We start from the raw sequence: 13,008 nt of genomic DNA on the forward strand, positions 1-13,008 counted from the left end.
CACGATGTGCTTCAAATCATTATTCAACATCAAAATGTTTGGATATAGCCCAACCAACACTTCCCAAACTTGAACCCGCATAGGGATCAACCGGGGATATTGTTAAAATGCACGTCCTGGTTCAGTAGGTCTGGGTGGGGTAGTTTCTGCGCTTCTCCCGGGCTCGCATGGTTCAGGGCCAACACAGCTGATCCACAAACCACACTGCAGAGCAGGTCCTCACCTGCTCCTGTGGGAAGTATTCTAGTTCACACAAGGCAGGCAGGAGAAAGCGTGTTCGCCTGGAGGGCAGGTGTCGGCGGGGTAAACTCTGATTGGGTAAGGTTCATAAGGGACTGAGGAACGGTAAGATGAAGACTCTGAAAGGGAAGGGGATGCCCAAGGCCGCGTTTACTTTTCTTGTGATTCTGTGGAAGACCCAGACAGCAAACCCCCCAGTGACAAAATGTGGTGGCAGATTGCGGGCTCAGGAGCTCACCCACCCAGGCCAGTCTAAGCTCTGCACTCTGCCCCAGTACTTCCCCAGGCACCCCTCAGCCTGCCCCTCCGGGAGGGGGCAGGAGGCTGGGAAAGTGCTCAGTGTGGATATCGATACGGAATTGTGCTATTTCCTAGTCTTCAAATCAATAGACCAAGATGCTGGGGCGCCCGGGTGGCTCAGTTGGTTAAGTATCCAACTCCTGATTTTTGGCTCAGGTCATGATCTCGGGATTGTGGGACTGAGCCCCGCGCTGGGCTCTGCACTCAGCAGGGAGTCTGGTTGAGATTCTCTCTCCTTCTCCCTCTGCCCCTCCCCCTGCTCACTCTTTCCCTCTAAAAATAAATAAATCTTAAAAAAAAAAAGTTCAAGATGCGGAACAATTGTTTTATTTATTTATTTTTTGGTTAAAACTTCAAGGTTGGGGCCGCCTGGGTGGCTCAGTCAGCTGAAGCATCTGCCCTTGGCTCAAGTCAAGATCTCGGGGTCCCGGGATCGAGTTCCTCATCGGGCTCCCTGCTTCTCCTTCTCCCTCTGCCCCTTCCTCTCCCCGCCCCCCACTTCTGCTCTCTCTCTCTCTCTCTCAAATAAATAAACAAAATCTTTAAAAAAAATTCAAGCTCTACAGACAGAAAAAGATACCACACGACCTCACTTATATGGGGAATCTAAAAACAACTCCCCCCAACCAAAACCAACAAAAACCAAGCCCACGGACACAGAGAACAGACCAGTGGTTGCCAGAGATGGGAGACCGGACAAAATGGGTCCAAGGGGGCAAAAGGTACCAATTTCCAGTTACAAAATGAAAAGTCCTGGGGAAGTAACTTACATCCTGGAGACTACAGTGAAAACGTCATACTGCATATTTGAAAGTAGCTAGGAGAGTGGACTTTGAAGTTTCTCATCACAAGAAAAAAAAACATTTATAGCTCTGTGCGGGGACAGATGTTCAGTGGATTACTGTGGTGGCCCTTTTGCAATATATACAAATACCGAATTATTGTATGTCGTCCACCTGAAACTAACGTAATAGTATAGGTCAATTATACCTCGATTTGGAAAATATCAATCAAAAGACCTTTAAGCTCTACCAAGTCAGCCTTCCCTTGATGCTCATAATTATTTAGAGAGAGAGAGAAAAAAACGGGCACTCCCAAGAATTTCCTCCCACAGAACTCCTTCCCGCCAACAGTCCATATCCATCGTCCCGCCCAAAAAGGCACAGGACTGTCCAGACACTTTTCAGCATTTTTATTGTTTGACAGGCATTTACAACGTTCCATTCGTAGACCTAAAAACATAAAAATAGACCTTCTTTCAGCTTATAAAAGAAATATATAAGAACTTTTGACATAGACACGTCATGACCTTATGTACAAGAGACAATGGCACCCTCTCCAAGCACCTGACTTTCCAGCATTTTTCAGACGGAACTGTTGCACTGGGATTAGTAAGTGTGACTTTATCAGAAGCCTCTGCTTCACTTTTCCATCCGGACACAATCGAACTGGAGGTGATATGGAACAATGCAGTGGTACAAAGGGTATAGAAACCATTCTAGAGCTTTTTAAGAAAATCAGAAGATATAGCAAAAATTTAATAGAATAAAACTTTCAAAAGATCAAGCTCAAAGCCCTGGAAACCCAAAAAGGGGAGGATATAGGGTGGGGAAGCGGGTAAAGCAAGCAGGGGCATAGGAGCATGATGTTCTGAACTCTCTATTGTCTGGAAATATAAAGTCATAACTGATTTTTATAAAATATAATTCCTAAAGCTACTATAAAATTCAGGTCTTTAAAGTACCTACTGATGTGTCAAACACCAAATAGATATTTTCCCCAAAAAGAAAGTTTTCATATTATTTAAACCCTTCTTAGGAAGTGGACATTGTGAAACGGGAAGAAGGAAAAAAAAAAGCTATAAACCGTTTAAAAAAAATCGAAAGTGCTTTAACTTGTTTTTGTTCTTCCTATTTGGAAATCTGTTTAGAATGTTAGCTTTTCAGCATGTTTACCCTGTTTCGCTGGCATGTAGAAAGTATGAAACACAAGGGATGTTTTTGAAGAGGCTGTCCTGTTAAGAGGTTTGGTATGGACCGTCAGGGAAGGGATAGGTAATCTATGGATGAAGATGCAACTTTGATGGGAAAACCAATGATCACCATGGCAACCCCTTGAGAAGGAGCCTCCCCTCCCCCGCCATGTGCAACAGACACACACACGCCCATCGGGTGTCATGTTTAATCCAGCCAAACTCCCATCTCAGACAGAGAGTCAAACATTAAAAAAAAATAAAAAACAAACCAAAACCAAAACCAAACAAAGAAAACAAAAAGAAATCTTCTTCTTGGAAAAAAAGTTTCTCCTAAGCATCTTGTTGGCCTTTCGTATATAAATATAAATCACCATGCCTCACTCTCTCTGTAAAAGGTAAAATCCTCATTTTTTTTTTTTTTTTTAGACTCAGTTACACTAACACTGTAAAATTCTCATCTGTTTGTGCCCCTGCATCTCAGGTAAAATACAAAAAATAGTGTTTTTTTTTTCAAGTGATAAATTTGGATCTCCTCTCAAAGAGTTTGGCATCTTTACAATTCTATGCAAAACTAGAACTTCCGACACGGACATGGAGTAAGACCAGCCATAGACCAAAACAGAAGAGAGAGAGGAAAAAAAAAAAAAAAACAAACCAATGGCTCATCAAAACATACATCTCCACCATCTCCTCACACATTCTTAAAATACACAGATATTCTCAGACATTGAAGAGGGAAAGGAGTAAGAACACTGTTAGGCTGTACAGTTGCTTTGTGGCATTTTGTGTTTGAAGGTGGTTTCCCCAACTAAGAGATGGCTTCTGGACTGATTTCAGACAGAGTGACTTTTATTATTATTATTATTATTATTTTTGTGTGCACTATCCCTTCAACTAATCTGTTGTACATACTTTAAACTCCTGGGGGTCACTCGCTTTCCAGTGCTGTAGGATCTTTTTTCTTTTTTTTTTTTTTCAATTTTTTAATTCTTCCAGCCCTGATTAGTTGAGAAATAAATAAAAGCCCTTAGTAATATACAGAAGATAGGACTCGAGCTTATTTGGGATTCTGAACAATTCTTCCCGATGTCGTTAGAAATGACGAAGTTGGGTGGCTACATGGCTTCGGAAAAAAAGTCAGCCGCCAAGACCATGTGTGCAAGAGTGCGACCTAAGGGAACATTCTCCTCCTCGCGGGGACAGGAGGGGGACAGGAGGGGGACAGGAGGGGAGGGCAGAGTGAGGGCAGGGCGGCGGGGGCGGGGTGCAGTATCTACACACACTCTCTAGCGGGGAGAGGGACAGTCAGATCTCTGTGTTCAGTTTCCTGGACGGGGCAAAGTCTTCACGCCTAACCCAAATGACTTCCTCACCCGGGCTCTCCAGGCCTCCATTGATGCCCGAGAGGGCGGCTTGCTTCTTGAGCTGCGTCATGCGGGACGCGTGACTATCCAGGGCTCTCCGGCCTCTCTCCCGCTGACTGATGGAGGCAGCCTGTAGCTGCTCCCGGAGCTCTGTGTCCACTGCGGCGCCCTTCACGGACTCGCAGAACTCATCATCGTCACTGAGGATGTCTGTCTCCTTGATGTCCTCCTGCTCTTCGTACTGAGCAAGATCAAACTGTTCCTCCACCCACCGGTCAGTGTCCCCGCCACCGGGGGGCTGCTGGGACTCTTTCTCCGGGCTGCTGGTAGAGACGGCATCAGAGTCAATGGTAAACCTGTTTCGAGCCAGGCGCCGCCTCCTTCTCCCAAGAGACTTGCTTGGGGCGGACACTGCACACACACACAAAAATATAAAAATCAAACCCCCACATGCTTTACATGCGATGACAATCCAGACAGGAAAGCAAAGAAAGGAAAAACTACATGGGATTTATTTAGTGCCTTGCTGTCGTTCGGGGCTTAAAGTCCAGATTTTACTCCACATGGATGTCTGGACTTGGAGAATGTTATAGCAACTGACCGAAGGGCAAAGGGGGGATGGACAGAGGGACACGGGGAGGGGTGTTGGTTATCGGGAAAAGGGGGTTCACCTTCCTCTGAAACAATCCACTTCTCTGTCCTGTGCTGCACCCAAGGAGACCACCGACCTTGGGATTAGTTAGTGCCCTCAACCCTGACACTGTCACATGGCACAGAGCTCTGGGGATCCCGAAGGGCTGTCCCAGGGACATTTAGCTGGAATGGGTCTTTAGTAAGGGTGGGGGATGCTTCTAGAGTTCCACTGTCTTGGTAGACACCACCATGATGTGCCAAGGAGGCAGAAGCACTGGGCCAAGCTATACTGCTTTCCGGGAAACCAAACGTACCATTTCTGGAGGATCTGCAGTTAGTTAAGGGCGTGGCGTCCCTCACACAGAGCCTAGGGCAGAGCTACTCTCGGACATACCAAGTCTCCAGTGGCCGCCCTGCCCTCGTTCTGCCGAAGCCCCACATCCACTGGGAAGCTACGCAAATGGGAGCTGTAGCCCCCGCTGACTACGTTCTGTGTATCACCGATTTCTCTCCTACAAAGCAATTAAAATATCGGTGCCTGAGTGGCATGAGAAATAAATAATATATGACACCCATGCCATTGATCCTCCAAGTGCTCTAGGAAGTGACTAACAAGAGAAAACAAATCTCAGAATTCATTCGTTCACCGTACTGCCTTCTGGGAAGCCAGAATTATTCTAGACAAACACACAAGACGCCACCCAGTCAGGCAAATGAACATTCACACACACACACACACACACACACACGCATGCACGCGGGGAAATGCTGCCCCTCGCTAGTCAAGTGGCTACTGCGTGAGACCTGAGCAGATGAAATGCAACGCGGGCTTTCCAATGGAGGGGGAGAGCCTAGACACCAATTAGGAGCAGCGTTCCTGAAACCTAAGCCCTCAAAACCACTAAACTGCTTCAGTGCTGCTTTAGAAGCGAGAGGACTAGCCCCAGTGACTACCAAACACAGCAGGTCGCAGGCCACTGAGTGGGCCATCCTCTGCCTCAGACCCCTGTGTTCCCATTATGGTTCCGAGGTGTTCTATAATCTTAAAATACAGAACAAATGGACATCCCTCTTAATCAAGGAGGGGAACCGAAAAAAGGTTTCCAGAAAAAAATGGAAAAAAGAAAAAAAACAACCCACCCACCGTGTCTCCTCCACTGGGAGGAAGCAGATGTCCTGGTTAGTTTTACCCCAACACCCTGTAGTGGAGACTGGCTCTCTCCAATCACCTCACTAGAACTACCTCAGTTCAAAACCGGGCTCTTGGAAATATTTGCCAATGACCTGCATGCTAAAGCATTTAGGGGTAAAATGTGTTGATGTCTGTATTTTTGAAATGTGTCAAAACTAACGATGAGTTGATGGAGGATAGATGGATAGATATGTGATAAGGAAAATACAGAAAAAGATCAATTATAAGAATAGATGGTAGGTTCTGTCAGTGCATCATTCTTTCAGCTGTTGCACTGTATCTGAAATTTTTCATAAGAAAATGTTGAAACAAAAAAAGTTTTTAATTGAGTTACTGGCAGACATACAGTACTTTCAGACTTGAGTACTGAGGCAGGATATTTGGCTTTACTCCCCTTTTCCAAAAGAACAGAGAAATAAACTACCTGGCTATTCATGACAATGCATAATGAAGCATGAGTATTTATCCTTTATTAAAAGGATACGTAAGAGGCCAGCCAGCCTCCTGGGGCTCAGGGAGACAATCTCTGATTTGAGTATTCCCAGTGCATTGTTAAAACTGACAAGCTTAGTGCTAGCTGACCCCCCTCGAGCACCATCTTTAAAATTATCTAACGTGAAGATCCTGATGCTAGTGAGGAATTTCAAAAGCAGAATAGCTGAAAATGAGCCATCGGGCAGAAAATCTTTCAATTAGCCAAAGCCAACAGGCTGACATGGAGGGTTTCTCTTGGTTTTCATGACAGCGTAAGGTGTGGGTTGGTTTTGTTTTCTTTCCAAATGGGTCTCAGCAGGAAAACTTCTGAGGTCCTACAGACTACAGTGGCTGAGGTTTCAAAGTAAATGCAGCTCTGAATTGAAGTCCCTTGAATAACAATCAAAACCTGGCCTATGACAGGTGGGTCATAAGCATCCCCTGGCAAGTAAAAGGATTAGGTGAGACAAGTCTCAGGAGAAATGCTCTGCTGTGAGCTTACAAAGGGATCCGCAAAGCTTTCTTAACATGAAGACTCCATGAGAAATTGTGGATACAGAGGTACGCAAGACTCTTAAGGTACCTTGGAGAACCCAACAGAACACTGGGGGTTCACTGCACCAGGTTTTCAATAAACACTTATCAACTGATTGGAGAATAGATTGAAGATAACTAACCCCCAACATCAGTCCAACTCAAGAGCTTAGAGAATGTAATATCCCATGTCAAGCTTTGTAGGCTATGTCTGCGAAAACCTCCAACCATTCCCAATTAATTTATCCATGCCTCTTCGCCACAATTGAAAATAGGCGGAAAGGTCATCGAGACAAAGGTCAGAACCTTTTGACAAATGCAAAGGAAGGCTCTTTTACTGGAATCTTCCCTGACAAATTCGGGGCTGCCTCTTAAGAAAGGAGTGATAAAAGTGTTAATATCTTGATGTCATTAATATATCTACATCATGAAAACATCCTTCTTCCTAGATATATTTTACTGCTGTTTATAGATGGTAGTATAGGTCTTCCTTCCTCCCTGCTCCACAGTGACAATTCTAGTCCTAAAAGACTATTTACTCTGGCACCATTTAAGCTCTACATTCCTCTTTACCAATAGCAGCTCAAGGCTTCCCCAAACTAACACTGAAGCTAAAAATAAAGTTGCAGGCGTAAGGCAAGGGTAAAAATCTGATGTGTCATCTGGTCCACCAAACATGGACTCCTTACTGAGAACAGGCATTGCCGCGTTTCCAGATTACAAGGCCACCATGTTCTCAGAATGGTGGGCCATGACCTTGCTGAGACATGACACACTGCTTTTGGCTAGAATAGCTGGCTGGCATGCAAAGTAGCGACTCTCATTCCACAAGCAGGCTGGGAGAGCCCCTCCAGAAAGAGAATGCGCTCACTTCCTGGCTTGGCGAATGAGAGAGGAGTCCCCAGCCAAAAGGAGAAGGGCGGCAAAGGGAAGCTGGAGGGAGGGCAAGAGGAGTAAATGGAAGGGTGGATCCCCAGGGAGCTGCTGGGAAGGAGGCAAGGGCAAGGAAGCTCACACCAGGGAAGAGCTGTGCTCCAACGTTAGCCCCCCACAAGGCCACGTCTAATTCTTGCTCAATAAAAACGTCAAGCTCACTGGAGTCCTACAGTGGAGCGGGGGTGACGGGGATCTTGAACGTCGGAATTCCCACAGTACCTGCCCTGCTCATGGCTGGCCTGGCCCCTTTGAGCGCACACAATCTTTTTCCTCCAAAAGGTACATATTGCTGGGATGAGGGAAGGCTTTCGGTTTTGAGGAGCTGTCTTCTGTGCTTATCACGCAGGATTGAATGCACAGCCTTCAGGAAATCTTTCCTGCTCTCTGGAGAGCTATGAAAAGAAAAGAAGATTGACACGTGTTAGGGGAAAAGTACTTAACACATGGGGAACTTCTAATATTCTCGGGTGCAGCCCAACAAACATCCCCAAGGGCCAAAGGTTATAAAGACTGAGGCCACAACTCCAGTTTCTAGGCTGAGCCATGTTTTCATCGCTGGTGATAGAGAATACATTCTTCTTTCCCTTTACGCTTTGTGATTCATCTCCTGCAGCTAATGTGGGACAGACAGCCCATTAATGAACAGATTGATCCTGCACCCAGACGTTGCCAGACTCTGCTCTTGATACTTAACGGCAAAGCCTTTCATTCTAAAATGCTTTTGCAGGCAACTGAACCACAGGATTCTCAGCTCTGCAGAGCACCCGAAGTCTGATGTCCCAACCAACATCCTTAGTTCCCTCTTGAGCCGGCCTTCTGTTAAATATCAACTACTCCCATGACACATTTCAACAAGTTAACGCTACATTGTAGAGAACCGGACAATCTTCCCAAGTCCTAATTCCCACAGTAAAAAAGTACTTCCTGTGTAAGAGTCATTTTTCTCATTAGGTTCTCTGCATTTTTACCCAGGTAAGTGTCACCTGGTATTCCTTATTAATGACAAATATTGCATCTCTAGGAGCAGGCTCACCAGACCCCAGGGACCTTACCAACAAAACCACAAATGGTAAAGATGGCACCCAAACCACATGTGGATCATTTGAAAAAAAATGTCAATTCTAGTCCCAGGAGCCTCCCACATTCTGCCCTTTATTGATTTCTCACTCAACACAGAGAGGTGATGCAGATACACAAAACAGGGGCTTTGAAGTCAAACCTACCTGAGTTTGAACTCAGTGATCATTTGCTATAATATTTTAGGCAAAGTACCCTCCAAGAGCCTTGGCTCCCCATACGTAAAACGGAAGAATGTACCTCAGTCTGGCTAAATGAAATAATGCATGTAAGGGGCTTAGCATAGTTCATGCTTGGTTAATGTGCCTTCTTATGATGCTAGCAATAACATGAAAAAATATTGCTAATAATCACAACAACATTGATTCTGTCAGATCTTTTTTTTTTTAAAAAAGATTTATTTGTGAGAGAGAGAGAGAGAACGCGTGTGCACAAGCAGAGGGAGAGGCAGAGGGAGAAGCAGACTCCCCGCTGAGCAAGGAGCCTGATGCAGAACTCGATCCCAGGACCTCAGGATCATGACCTGAGCCAAAGGCAGACGCTTAACCAACTGAGCCACCCAGGCGTTCCAACTCTGTCAGATTTCTTTGTAGGGAAATTATAGCATATTACTACCCAGGGTGTGGGGTACTGGGGAAGTACTGAGTAAATCACTAAGTACCCATGATTAGCTTAAAGCCTAACTGAGTATAGATCATATGTCAAACAAAATACACCAGAACACTGGCCATTGGGACCATTCATTTTGACAGTTTTTAGGCAAAAAAACAAAGAGACGGAGAACTGGCTGCATTTGAAAAAGGTCTTCAAGTCTCATGGAGGAGGAGGAGAGGGAAGGACAAGGGGGTCAGGAAAAGAACAAGAAGAAATAAGTAGAAGCCCTTCTAAGTCCAGCTTCCTCCTGAGATCTGCAGGTGAACCTGAGCAACTTGTGGCAACCTCCCTATTCGAAATCTCTCTACATGACCAGGACCCGGGTAGCGCCTGCACCCCCTCTCACCTCGTCCCAGCTGGTTCTCCATCTGCCTCATCTCAGAGATGCCACAGTATAAACAATGCATCTAAACACCAAAACAAAATAGTACAAGACAGCCACGTCCTTCTAATCTACTTCTAATCAAATGTAACTATGGGAAGAAAGCCCTCAATTGAACGTTACATATACAAGAAAATTCCTACTTCCTTTTAGAAAGATAGGAAGTTAATGAGGTTATTGTCTATGTTCTGATAAAACCAGTTTAACGTGTCCAATTAGTGTTATTTATTTTTAAACATTTTATTTATTTGAGAGAGAGAGAGAGAGAGAGAGAGAGAGAGCAAGCATGAGTGGGGGGAGGGGCAGAAGGAGAAGCCGACTCCCCACTGAGCAGTGAGCCTGACACGGGGCCCGATGCCAGGACTCTGAGATGAAGACCCGAGCCGAAGGCAGACGCCTAACTGACTGAGCCACCCAGGTGCCCCCCAATTAGTGTTATTTAATAAGTGTTAGCTCATTTCTGAAATGTGCAAGAAAAAGCATGTGGCGTCTAGGGACGCACAGGCTGACGTGCAGACCCCAGAGCGGGGAGGGACATCGAGGAGTCACATCCCTCCCGGCCCCAGGCTCACCTGCAGCACAGATGGAAGACCCTCTCCGGCCTCCCTTCAGATTCAGATTTCACATGGACAATTTCACACACAGCATTTGCTTCTGCATCTAGACAAATTAAAACAAGAACGAATTAGGGTGTGTCTCAAAGAGATTTATTTGCATTTTTACAAAAGCATTTTCTACGCCTTGCTCTAAGATTCCAGAGTGCAGAGCCTCCAAAGGCCAAAGGTACTTCGCTGCCATCCTTGTCATCTTAAAGAGACAAAGGGAAAGCCTTAATGGGTGTGAAGGAAAAGAACAGTTGGAAAATTTCCAGTTGCTGAAATCTCCTGCTCGATGGTCTAGAAGGGCAATCAGTCCATCATATTGATTCCAGAACCGCCCCCTTTCGAGGCACAGCCTGTTTGGCGGAACCATTTCAGCTGAGTAACGAGTTGTAAAGCCAGATTCCACCAGGCCAGTGCTAGAGAGGCAGGTCCTCATGTCCGTGGCGGGAGCCCTCCCTGCGAGTGACCAGGCCTAGTGCCCTGGACAAACAGGGTTCTGCTTTCTCAGCACCCCCGGGGTACCCACTCTGAGGGAAGCAAAAATGGGACGCTGAGAAGGTGGGGAACAGTTAGGCTTTAATTTCTAAGCCTTACAATGCCTGCAGTACCATATTCTTTTAGGTCCTGAACAGAGTGTTTGTGAAAGGAACAATCACTCTAAACATCGAGACTGCACACAGTGAGGTCTCGGCCTTCTCCAGTGGGCCAGAGCCCTGGTCACAAACCCTCATTGTGCCCACATTATTTAACCCCAGCCAGGGCTCGTCTGCCAAAATTTCCACAAATCTTCCCAAACGAAGATAAAAATCAAGCAACTGCACGTTCTGATTTCTCAGATCCACCGGAAAGTATCTCATAATGAGAAACATGTTGGCTGGTTTTTATAACTTTGTTAGAATAAGCTTTTATCTTGATTGTTTTAAGCTTGATTTGAATGAAAAGCAGAGTGAGAATGGAACGGCATATCACAACGATGGCTTTGTTTTCAAAATTTAAATTCTTTATGTATTTAGTCCTCAATGAAGGGAAAATTTCTGGCTCAGAGGCCTGCAGTTTTCTATGAACATAAGCGTTCCACCTTATAAACCAGGCAGAAGGAAACACAAACTAGATAATCTGCAACCTAAGATTGCAAAATAGGACAAGAATAGTGTTTAAGTGCCCGAACCTCAGAATGCCATTACAGCTGAGTTAGACCTACAATGTACAGGGTCTCGAAAATCAAATCGTTAAGTAAAAAGGCACCAGAGTAAATCTCTGTGCTGGAAGATCAGGAAGAAACCTTCTTAAGGCAAATGAATACGTTTGCCTTGAATACATTGGTCCGATGTGGGTTTTGCATTTGATGTTTTCTACTCTAAGGGATCACAACAGTGTAGGAAGCTACATCTAGTTGAATCTGGGTGAATAACTGAACGTTTCCTAAAAACCACATGATATTGGATGAAGGAGACGTGGCTTATGAGGATCACAGCCAATTTTCTTGCTCATGGAGGTGACAGGTAGAAGTGGGGGAAAGATGAGCAATTCACAGTGGACATATCAGATGCCAGAGAGGATATAGAAATAGGGATCTACCGTGTATGTGTGGAGGTCCCTTCCATGGCCTCCCTGTCTAACCAGACGGCTGCACCTGCTGGCCTGAGAGTTTCTACCTGACCCCCAAGGTGCCCCCTCTGGGGTGTGCTCAGGAGAGCCACTGCTTACAGGTCTTCCCTAGAATGGCCTCAAATTAGGCCCTGGATGGGGCCTCTGAATGACAGAAATAGTCCTCTTGGTCAATACCCTGCTGGCGTGCATGGCTCTTCTCTTGAGCTTAAAGCACCATCTAATTCGTATTAACAAGTATATTCCTTGCTATCCGACAACTCGTTTCACTGCTATTTGGATCACAGAAAAAGGCCTGATATTTCAAAGGCCTCCACACTAATACAAAGTTTGTAATGCTTCACACCCACACACAAATATGTATTTGATGGCTTTTTTGTGCTTTTGGTGGTCTTTTCTGGTCTCCCGGTTAAAAAGCAAGTGAGTTATTTTACATGGGCTTTATTTGCTCATGGTCTCAAGGATTCTGTCCAGAAGTACAAGACTCACTGCTACTCTGACATCAGGCACTGTAATATTAATATATAAAACAAAACGACTGGAATTCCTTGGAACGATATTGAAGACATCACATCCATTCACTCAGGTCATTCATTCATTCAAATAGTTAATAAAAGGCTGAATAAACAAGAGGCAGGGGAGAGACTGGGGGAAAAGAGAGTTAAATATACGAGAAAAAAGGGTAGTAGGGTGGATCGACCAAGAGAACAGGTTCAGACCAACAATTCACACACATGTCAAACACGTGCACCTGGCACGTTTCAGGGTTTACCTGCACTCGCCAAAGCTCGAACCTGCAGAGCTTCGGTAGGGATCATGTGCCGAAATCGGAAGGGGTCCCAGTCCTCATAAATTGAAAGCCTGTGAGATCCTACCTGCAGGAAGAGAAGGAACCAGGTGCCTGAGAACAGTCTACTCTAGCCTGGACCGGACTGCCCCACCCCCCTGCCCCCAGAAGATCAGTGAGCCTGGAACCCCCACGCCTGTCTGGAGGTACATCAGCCCTACCGGCACTTTGGTTAGTCCAACAGAAAGCA

The 13,008-nt window shown here is 45.5% G+C and overlaps 1 protein-coding gene across 11 annotated transcripts in view; it reads right to left on the bottom strand.

Annotated features, from left to right (window-relative positions):
* Positions 1 to 1,717: 1,717 nt before the first annotated feature.
* The window catches only part of TIAM1 (TIAM Rac1 associated GEF 1), a 368,940-nt gene continuing 357,649 nt past the window's right edge, over positions 1,718 to 13,008 (bottom strand). For all 11 annotated transcript variants that reach the window (XM_027584315.2, XM_027584314.2, XM_027584311.2 and 8 more), the window contains 4 exons: positions 12,744 to 12,846; positions 10,334 to 10,421; positions 7,868 to 8,040; positions 1,718 to 4,290 (listed from right to left, as the gene is read on the bottom strand). In XM_027584315.2, coding sequence (XP_027440116.1) covers positions 3,821 to 4,290; positions 7,868 to 8,040; positions 10,334 to 10,421; positions 12,744 to 12,846 — 834 coding nt within the window. In that variant the 3' untranslated portion in view covers positions 1,718 to 3,820. The remainder of the gene's footprint in view (positions 4,291 to 7,867; positions 8,041 to 10,333; positions 10,422 to 12,743; positions 12,847 to 13,008) is intronic.

This window comes from Zalophus californianus, chromosome 1 (genome assembly GCF_009762305.2).
Source record: "Zalophus californianus isolate mZalCal1 chromosome 1, mZalCal1.pri.v2, whole genome shotgun sequence".
In the NCBI taxonomy this organism is placed as follows: domain Eukaryota; kingdom Metazoa; phylum Chordata; class Mammalia; order Carnivora; family Otariidae; genus Zalophus; species Zalophus californianus.